The following is a 10,859-nucleotide window of genomic DNA, read 5'->3' as shown; positions in this document are numbered from 1 at the left end:
TCCTGGGACTGAAGAACAGACTTATACATATCACATGACAGAAGAATATTTATATTGCATTATTATTTATGATTTATATTGAATTAGTGATTATATTGAACCCCATAAGCCCACTTCAGAGCATTTTGTTTTGTCAATATTTCATACTGCTGACTAAATTGCCAAAAAAATGCTCGCCTTTAAGCTATTTTGATATATATATATCGACATAAAGAGGGAAGTCTACCACAACAGCTGTAGTTTGTGTTTACCCCCAGACATCCCCTTGTTTACCGTCCCCCCACCCTCCCCGTGTGCATGGAATGCCGGGAACTCATGCACACGTCCGTTTGAAAATGTGGCAAAGTGCTGGCTTTGACGCGACGTCCGCCCGCTCAACAACTCCCGCTAGCTTTTTTTCTATGGGGAATCTGTCGTTAGGGGTGCGCACATTTGTCATTCCTGGTCACAGCCAATCACAGCGTACTCACACGGTAGGTCATCGCACACTCAGTTATTTTTGTAGATTATATATATAAATACATATTGGCTATATATATGTAAATAATATACATTATATATATATATATATATATATATATATATATATATATATATATATATATATATATATATATATATATATATACAGTATGTATACATGTATAGAATATACATTATATATATATAATATATTTATAACGAATATGTATATATATGTATATATAGCCTATATATATATATATATACATACATATATATATATATATATATATATATATATATATATATATATATATATATATATATATATATATATACATAGAGAGGGAGTGAGAAAGAGAGAGAGAGAGAGAGAGTAAAATTGGGTAAAGATAATATGAATATAAATTTTGCATAAAAGAAAATCGAAGCGCACGTAGAGGGCTAAATAATTACACTTTCTTTCCTAACAAACATATTAAATTGCAGTAGTTTTTACATTTCTTCCATTTTATTTTGCTGGTGACATCCGTGACATGTATTTTTGCATTAAATCCTGCACCGTCTGGTCATAATCTACGTAGTTAGTTTAGCCATTAATTAGTTTACCCATTAATTAGTTTAACCATTTATTAGTTTAACCATTTATTAGTTCAACGGCTAATTAGTTTAACTGTCAATTGGTTTAACCATTATTTAATTAAAGCATTAATTAATTTAACCAATAATTAGTTTATTTCGTAAATTTTTTCTGGTCTATTTTCCTGAACACATTTCTTTGGTATTCTTTCTGCATGTATCATTTAAAATAGAAATTAGTGGACCGTAGCACGATGTTCATGTTTTGGCTGGTGCTTATTTTAATGATGCCCTTCCTGTCATCAAGTTTTTAAAAAAAAATTAACAATGACCTGTTGTGTGAAGCGATGGTGGTAATTTTTCCTTATCCGCTTTGTTTAATTATCAGGAGTATGCATAATTTAATCATCACAATTCCGCTTTATCTAAGCATTTAACCATGTTGTAAATAATGATTCGAACGCTTTGTTTGATCGCTAAAAAAATACACGCTGTATTTAATATAGTTTCAGTCACAACACACAACAGGGTTTAGTTGTTGACTTGTGTAGTTATTTCATTAATGAAAAATTCATTTTCTGTTAAACAAAATTTTTAAAACAGCTGTAAGCTATCTCAAAAGATTTCTATTTAGACCTAGCGATCCATTGGGCAGATGAAGTAGAGTTTATGTTTCTTGACCTCAGCATCTAAAGGGACGGTGTGGTCAGCACTATGTCCAGGCACCTTTACTTTCCCCAACATAAGTCAAGTACCCATCAGAGCTGGGGAGGGGCTCCTACAGTCCGAAACAAGATCCGAACTCGAGACCTTCGGGCTAGCAGTATACACTACCATTCGACCACTCCAAGCTACCAATAACGGTTTGGGCGAATGCTGCAGGTAATTTTTTAAGATATAAATTAAAGAAGATAACAGTAAGCTAGATTAAAGTTGGTTTAATACTGCGTTTACACTTGCAACATTTTATACTTAACATGTCTAGAAAAAAAACCCCCAGTTCACAGCAAGTTAGTATACAAGTTCCACGAGAAAAATGTGTTCATCTAACATTAACTTGCTGCGAGAGTTTTTTTTTCTTCCCTAAACTTGTATAGTATACATGTCGCAAGTGTAAACGTGGTGTCAGCTGTAAACAATGGAGTCGGCCTGAGAGTATTTGAGAGTGTTGTTTAAGAGAGAGATAAATTCTCATTGGCGCTGGGACGGGGGAATTGATTTCACCGCTACTGCTGCTTGTCAGGCGCTAATGGCCGTTCGTGGTAGGCCGCGCGGATTCTCACCACGTTTTCAGCTTGTCTAAACAAACGAGATTTGTCCATTGGCCACCGGTCAACTTTTCCGTTCTAAATCACTTGATCTGTGAGGCAACTGTTCTTGTTCTGTTGTAGGGGGGGGGGGGGGGGGGGAGGTTTGTTTGGTGGCCCTCATTCCGTGGTCCAATATCTACCGGTCAACTTTGCAAAATGACGTGATTATGAGGCATTTGTTCAGCTGTCCTTTTGTAGAGGTGGGGGGGGGGGGGGAGGTGTCAAGCTTTTCTGATGGTCCCCACCCCGTGGTCCATTGGCCACCGGTCAACTTTCCCGTCCTAAATCAGGTGATCTTTGAGTCAACTGTCTTTTTTTTAGTAAGGGGGGGGGGGGGGAGTCAGGTTTGTTTAGTGTCCCCTCCTCCCCCCCCCCACCCCGTGGTCCATTGGCCACCGATCAACTTTCCCGTCCTAAATCACGTGATCTATGAGCCAACTGTTCTTGTCCTGTTGTAGAGCCGAGGTCAAGTTTGTCTGGCGGCCACCATCCCGGTGTCCATCCTGTCCCCCCTACATCCCCACCCCACCCGTAATTCGAGTGTCCGGCAGCACTTGCGACAAATTACTCGCCGGTTCAACATTGTCCGGCAAACTAGTCCTGTGACCACGTGATCAGTTTGATTCGATCACCGACGGGCTGGAGAGTACTCGAGCAGGCCACGTCACGTGACCGATGGTGAGAATTGAGCCTGTGTCTGGACCTAATTCTCTGGGTGGCTTGTACGGCATTCTCGTGTCGCCTGCTGTCTAGACAGCTTGAGATAGATCAGAATATAACAAGAGTGTGCTGTCTAGCTAGCCTGATGTAGACCAGAATATAACAAGAGTGTGCTGTCTAGCTAGCCTGATATAGATCAGAATATAACAAGAGTGTGCTGTCTAGCTAGCCTGATGTAGACCAGAATATAACAAGTTTGCTGTCTAGCCAGCCTGATGTAGACAAGAATATAACGAGTGTGATGTCTAGACAGGCTGAGGTAGATCAGAATATAACAAGTTTGCTGCCTAGCCAGCCTGATGTAGACAAGAATATAACGAGTGTGATGTCTAGACAGGCTGAGGTAGATCAGAATATAACAAGTTTGCTGTCTAGCCAGCCTGATGTAGACAAGAATATAACGAGTGTGATGTCTAGACAGGCTGAGGTAGATCAGAATATAACAAGAGTTTGTTGTCTAGCTAACCTGCTGTAGATCAGAATATAAGAAGATTGTGCTGTCTAGACAGCCTGAGTTGGATCAAAATATAACCCTTGACCTATTTAGGATTTTACCTGCAATTTATCAGACTCTCAAAAAATAACTTGCTGGAACAACTACCCATTGTAATGTTATACTTCATTCGAAATAATTGCATGGCCGGTTGTCTATTTTATTGATCAAAATATACTAGGTACACATCTAGACTGAGTCGACTCAGGGACATCCCGCAGACTCGGTCGAACATTGGATCCTTACCATCTGCAGCACGCGCCCTACTGCTCAACCACAATGCCCTGTCATTTATATCTCCCTCCCCCTGCGCATCTCTCCAACCATAAGTAATTGCTCGGGTCGGTTTTCATGTCTACCTTTCTACAAATGAAGTTGTTTGAGAATAAATTACTTTGTAATGGATACCACACGTGTCAACCATCTGTTGCGGGAGTTTAGTCTGATTTTATGTTGGTTTAGCTAACTGTATAGATGTGGGGCTAAACCTTATTAGTTGGTTCACAGATTGATTTTTTTTTCAAATGTTGGTTTAGCTAGCTGTATAGGCGTGGGTCTAAACCTTATAAGTTGGTTCCGATTGATTCTTTTCAGTCTTTGAGATTCTATGTTGGTTTAGCTAGCTGTATAGATGTGGGGCTAAACCTTATAAGTTGGTACACAGATTTTTTTAAAAATCTTTAACTAAGGCCTCAAATTGTTGAGTTTCACTGTTGTAGCACTCTAAATATTCTATGGTACAAGTGTGAAAGGAATTTGTTTTCATGTTTGGCTTTAGAAGCTTTATTTGATAAGCCTGTATAACTTGTGTAGTATTTTTTTAAACGATGTGTTAGAAATCACTCTGTAGAACGCCCGTTTAATTAGCCCTGTACTAAGTATTCTGTATAATGATGATTGTAAAGACATTTAATTTGATGCTTTGTAGAACTGTAGCAGTCGGTTAACGGCATTCATTTAATTATGTTGAAAGACTTTTTTTTTAATGCGCTAATTAGAAACCCACGCTGTTAAACAGCAGTTTACGACTGATGATGACTAATATATACATTCTACATACACAGCATGAGCAGAATTGATGAGTTTTCTAAATTAGATGAAAGTAGAGTTGTATTAATCTTTGCCCAGTTTTAGAACGGTCTTTCTTTTACACAGTAAAATTTTATTATTTGTTGCCCAGTTTAAGAATTACTTGTCTTTGACAAAATAGAATTGTGTTATTTGTTGCCCAGTTTTAGAATTGCGTGTGTTTGACCAAATAGAATTGTGTTATTCTTTGCCCAGATTTAGAATTGCATGTCTTTGACAAAACAGAATTGTGTTATTCCTTGCCCAGTTTTAGAATTGCATGCCTTTGACTAAATAGAATTGTGTTATTCGTTGCCCAGTCTTAGAACGGCATGTCTTTGGATCTGCAAATAACCCCCGGATGAGTGAAGCCGTGTATGCATGTTGATTTTATTAACCGATAAATCTCTCAATATGTCCCGGCCGCTCGGATCACCACACAGATGATATCACCGTGGCCAATTTCTGCAGCTCATGAATGAATGCATACATTTCTCTCTTAGGTAGAAAGTTGGACGTGGCTTTCGTTTAATCCTGACTCGCCTAACATAAAACCACTAATATTGTCATTATCCTCTGTCTTCAACTAGCACTTGTAAATTCCTATAAATGGGCTATGATCTTGTTTTGTGAGTCCTTCTCGTAAGCCTGTTATAAATATACGCGCTTATCTCATAAGTTTGCCATGTTTATGATACTCCTATTCAACAGAGTTGCGACATAGCCACCGGACTGCCAGGAAGTCAGACTACACACTGTGATTTTAGTTTAAAGAAACACCCATTCTATTTTAGCGATTAACTGTTACTATTATTTAAATCAAGCAAGTAGTGCTGCATATACAGTGCTTAGAATATAAATAAAACAAGCCAGACTTGATTGAGAATATTTTGCATAACATTAAAAAAAAAAAAAAACAAGACTTAATAGATGTTAGCAAAGAAAAACCCCGAGAAACGACTTTAAATTGAGGCCCAACCTAATGCACACGATAAGCCTGTTCTTCGGTATTGCCTTGTGTTGGTTAAACAAACATTCTTTAATTATAACATAACTGTGCGCAATAAACGCAATGTTGTTTCGCAAAAGGGAAACAACCGTAACTGTCTCGTAAAGGGAAATAATATTTGTTTAGCATCAATTACATAGCTATCACGCCGGAGTTAATTACAGAGTTAAGGTTCAGCGATAAGCTATAAAAAAGATGTTGCCGTGGTTTCGGTCTTATTAATTTTTTAAATTAACCACCAGCTTGTATTACTCACCAGGTTAAAGCGCTGTACAAAATAAGCTGAAATATATTTTCTGCCCAGCACGTGATGTTAAATAACTAATGCATTCGTCTGCCATTTTCTGACGGGAGATATAGATTTCCATTGTGTACATCCAGCGAAATATAACCGCATTTTTAAAAAGAACAAACAAATAAAAAATATAGAAAATTATTTGGTAGGGAGGGGGATGAGGTGGTGGGTATTCTTTTTCTAGTTATAAACTAAGCGATTTTTTTAAGAACATGAAGCAATGTTTATTTACATATTTAGCTCGTGCGTCTGCTTAAGGCGTATCCACCGTGGGCGGAAGAATCGATCAGGGGAGAGCAGTCTAGCCAGAAATGGGTTGTCGTCCCTTGACTCCCCCGCTGTTCCCAGTCACTCCATGTTTTGTTTGGACACGGGTGGCCGTTGTCTTAGTTTCCACGAGCGGACGCTGCGAAGTTCTACATTCTGTGGTGAAAAACTTCATGGGTTATGTATAAATGACTATACGGTCGTTTCTTCAGTATTTTGATAGACAAAACACTGACGGATTTTGATATACAAAACACTGACTGATTTTGATATACAAAACACTGACTGATTTTGATATACAAAACACTGACCGATTTTGATATACAAAACACTGACGGATTTTGATATACAAAACACTGACGGATTTTGATAGACAAAACACTGAACATAAATTTCCGTAACCGCATAACCGATGCTGCGAGATGTCATCATTAATCTGCAGCAGTTTATTCAAATGGCCTTTAAGGGTGGGGGAGGGGGGGTTAACACACAGATAACGCAGGGCTAAAACGCAGTAGATTGCAGCATAACTTAAAGGTGATCTTAAGGAGGTTTTGATTTGGCCAACACAAGTTGATATTGGCTAGGACAACGACCTGTTGTGGATGGACCAACACTTAACTGCCCACATCTACAGCTGATGTTCTGGTTGCCTGGAAGTGTTGTATGCCGACAAATCTACTAGCCATGGCTGTGTCTAACCCAGTAGGCTTGCGTCAGTCCAAGTATTTTTTAGTACTCTCTTTATCTTTATTCCACCTTCTTTGTTCTTAATTATATTTATTTCGGAGTATTTAGACAACAGGTCCAACTTCGTGGACGAACTGGACTAAGGTATCCAGATCTGCTGGTGCCTCATACAGTTTTTCCTTGAGTGGGCTGTATATGGGCCAGTGTTTGGATCGCGCCTGGTTTACAAAGAGTAATCCTGTTGGACTTGCTCTGCCTTTTCCGCGGCCATGCCACAATGGCAAGTTTCGCATGGGCCAATATTTTTTAGTTTTTTTAAACACGCTGTTTCAGTCTGTTTTTATTCCACCGAAACTGCATCTTTTAATAAAGTGTGTTCTAATCATTTGAACACTGTGTCCACGTTACTACGCCGATTATAGCCCCGTACAGTAAACATCCAAGAACATGCGCCTCCACCGAACGCTGCCTTCACCACCGAACGCTGCTGGTCGCATGGATCGGGACGTTAAAAGGCCGAGAAGCCAAAAGCACTTAACGTTGTTTGAGGCATTAATTTGGAGGCGGCTTTTCAAAACACGGTGTTCCGGAGAGCCCAGTCCATTTCGGCTGGTTGAAATGGGGGCGAATTATAGGGAGGAAGTAGGAGGAGTGGGGTGGGGACGGGCTGGTGATGGAGATAAGGTATCGGGAGTGGTAAAGAGAGGGGGTATAGTGTTGTCAAGAGTAGTATTTGTATGTGTTTTGTAGTGAAGCTATAGGAACCATGAGTAGTGTTTGTAATGTGTTTTGTACAGAACCATAAGTTGTTTTGTTGTTTTGTAAAAAACCATGAGTAGTGTTTGTATGTGTTTTGTAAAGGACCATGAGCTGTTTGTATGTGTTTTGTAAAGGACCATGAGTAGTGTTTGTATGTGTTTTGTAAGGAACTATGAGTAGTGTTTGTATGTGTTTTGTAAAGAACTATGAGTAGTGTTTGTATGTTTTGTAAAGAATCTTGAGTAGTGTTTGTATGTTTTGTAAAGAACCTTGAGTAGTGTTTGTATGTTTTGTAAAGAACCTTGAGTAGTGTTTGTATGTTTTGTAAAGAACCTTGAGTAGTGTTTGTATGTTTTGTAAAGAACCTTGAGTAGTGTTTGTATGTTTTGTAAAGAACCTTGAGTAGTGTTTGTATGTTTTGTAAAGAACCTTGAGTAGTGTTTGTATGTTTTGTAAGGAACCATGAGTAGTGTTTGTATGTTTTGTAAAGAACTATGAGTAGTGTTTGTATGTGTTTTGTAAAGAACTATGAGTAGTGTTTGTATGTTTTGTAAAGTACCTTGAGTAGTGTTTGTATGTTTTGTAAAGAACCTTGAGTAGTGTTTGTATGTTTTGTAAAGAACCTTGAGTAGTGTTTGTATGTTTTGTAAAGAACCATGAGTTGTTTGTATGTGTTTTGTAAAGAACCATGAGTTGTTTGTATGTGTTTTGTAAAGAACCTTGAGTAATGTTTGTATGTGTTTTGTAAGGAACCATGACTAGTGTTTGTATGTGTTTTGTAAGGAACAATGAGTAGTGTTTGTATGTTTTGTAAAGAACCATGAGTTGTTTGTATGTGTTTTGTAAGGAACCATGACTAGTGTTTGTATGTGTTTTGTAAGGAACCATGACTAGTGTTTGTATGTGTTTTGTAAAGAACCTTGAGTAGTGTTTGTATGTTTTGTAAAGAACCATGAGTAGTGTTTGTATGTGTTTTGTAAAGAACTATGAGTAGTGTTTGTGTTTTGTAAAGAACCATGAGTAGTGTTTGTGTTTTGTAAAGAACCATGAGTAGTGTTTGTGTTTTTAAAGAACCATGAGTAGTGTTTGTATGTGTTTTGTAAGGAACCTTGAGTGATGTTTGTATGTCTTTTGTAAGGAATTATGAGTAATGTTTGTATGTGTTTTGAACCGAAGCTAGAGGAATCAGGACAGGAGTGTGTCTGACCAGAATTACAGTTAAGTCATAGATATCACGAATAACGTCTAAAAAGTTATAGCACACAGAATGTCTACAATTAAGTCATGGCTATCAAAACTAATGTTCTGGAAAAGAAAAACAACATTACACACAAATATAAACAGACATTTATAGTTTTTGTCAGAGATACTCAGTTGTATTGCGAAAAGAAAAAAAAAATAGCTCAAGAAACATAAAATACAAAATACAATCATAGTCTACTCAGGGATATCAAGACACACATTTCTGGAGGAAAAAACGATAGCACATACAACACAGAAACAACAAGCTAACACATTTTTAAAGACCAAAACTAAATTAAGAAACTGTCAAAAAGTTACTTTGAATGGAGAAAAAAACAAGGTATTATACGCTACGTTATGAAATTAAATCTTGATAATTGCTAGTGCTTCAATACAGGGCTGTGTCACCCACGCTATATTTAAGACCAGTGGATATAAAATTTCCCCACCGCTGAACATCTACGCTATAATTTATCCATCCGCCCGTAATGGGATCCATACATACATACATCTAATGCCGTGCTTTTTATCCGACGTGATTTATCATGCACAGCAAGCGCCGGGTAATTTACGTGCACACAACAGCACCAAAATGCCGCGCCTACTTGAACGAACGGCACTAATGTGCAGGGACCATGACGAAAGGAAGAATGAAGTTAGGTATCGGATATTGCACTTTTGTTTTTCTCATCCTGAATATAACTGGGATGGTTAAAACTGGTTTATTTTTGACGCTTTTTAGTTTAATTTGGTTGTAAAGTTATGAGAAATTAGTTATTATTCAGTTAATAATATGACCTAAAAACTAAAATAGGGATTTGGTTTATGTTTATCTAGATCTAGATTCTAGACTAGATTACTAAGATTGGGTCTATGTTCGATCTCCTCTAGAATTAATCTAAATGTATAATCAGAATCTATATCGATATCTAGATATTTATTCATTTCACTGTTGAATATGTAATGTCGAATGCAGAAATCTATGCTCAATCAATTAAGGTTAGGGTTTATTCAAGTTAGGATTTGTGCAGAATGTGTGATTTGGCTATCGATTCCGGCGATATTAATGAGAAAAAACAAGGATGTCAAGTGAACTTGACCGAGTTGACGAGAATCCTTCCATCATTATTGTTGACATTTTTTTGTTTAGTTACCGAGAATACTTAGTATAGCACCATTTACATCAAATCTTTAGTTAAGTCCAATAAAAATCAAACAGTCAGATTTTATAACCTTTTAATCGGCCTTTCGAATAATTTTGAGACTAGTTTCGGTTGAGTCCATTGCCATGGGTCATACTCTAGGTCTGTGGCTACCTATTTTGTTTTGTTTAGGTGTAGGCCCACCCTAGAACACTGTGGCTCATCAGTTTTTACACGTACTTAACCTTTTAGCCGTCCCGTTTTATTCGCATCACTGATATACACGACGTTCAAGTCATTAGACCAAAATCCCAACCCAATGTAAGCACAACATTGGTTATGATTTTGCTGGTTGATGTATTGTACTATTGCGGTTCTAATCCCTTAGAACTGTTTAAAGCGTGTTAATAAATATATACTTAGCTCTAACCTCTGCCCAATGTAAACACAACCATAGCTATAATCTTACTACTAGTTAATGTATTGCACTATTGTTGTTCAAATCCCCTAGAACTATTTAAAGCGTGTTGTTAATTGGTTCTAATTAATTAAATGTCTTAGGGTTAAGTCTCGGGTTTAAGGTGAATTCTGGCATCAGTATCATTCCATTCAGAGTTATGGCTAATCTTACAGTACAGATATATTTTTTTTTCTACAACACGGGGTTATCGTGTGGTTTAACGATAAGTTTTCCTTCTTTATCAGTTGTATACCTAATGGTAAGTGTAGATGTTGGCGTGGTACGCCTAGGCCAACGGTAGCGTGTGTATTAGTAGCTGAGTACTGTTAACACGTGTCCTTGGGCTATAAATAACCGCTTCAT

The 10,859-nt window shown here is 37.6% G+C and overlaps 1 protein-coding gene across 2 annotated transcripts in view; it reads left to right on the top strand.

Annotated features, from left to right (window-relative positions):
- The first annotated feature begins 423 nt into the window (after positions 1-423).
- Positions 424-10,859, top strand: part of LOC131929552 (protein-tyrosine sulfotransferase 1) — a 54,190-nt gene continuing 43,754 nt past the window's right edge. Inside the window, exon 1 of one of the 2 annotated variants that reach the window (XM_059285819.1) lies at positions 424-473. Coding sequence is in view for 1 of the 2 variants with exons in the window: in XM_059285818.1 (XP_059141801.1) it covers positions 9,530-9,554 (25 nt within the window). In the remaining variant the exon portion in view is untranslated. Of the gene's footprint in view, positions 474-9,523; positions 9,555-10,859 lie in introns of those variants that run through there. The other variant, XM_059285818.1, reaches the window with a different exon arrangement.

This window comes from Physella acuta, unplaced genomic scaffold (assembly GCF_028476545.2).
Source record: "Physella acuta isolate Inbredline_101_S28 unplaced genomic scaffold, ASM2847654v3 ptg001648l, whole genome shotgun sequence".
NCBI lineage: Eukaryota > Metazoa > Mollusca > Gastropoda > Physidae > Physella > Physella acuta.
Note: the sequence above shows the minus strand (reverse complement) of the source record. Positions and strands in the feature narration are given on the sequence as shown.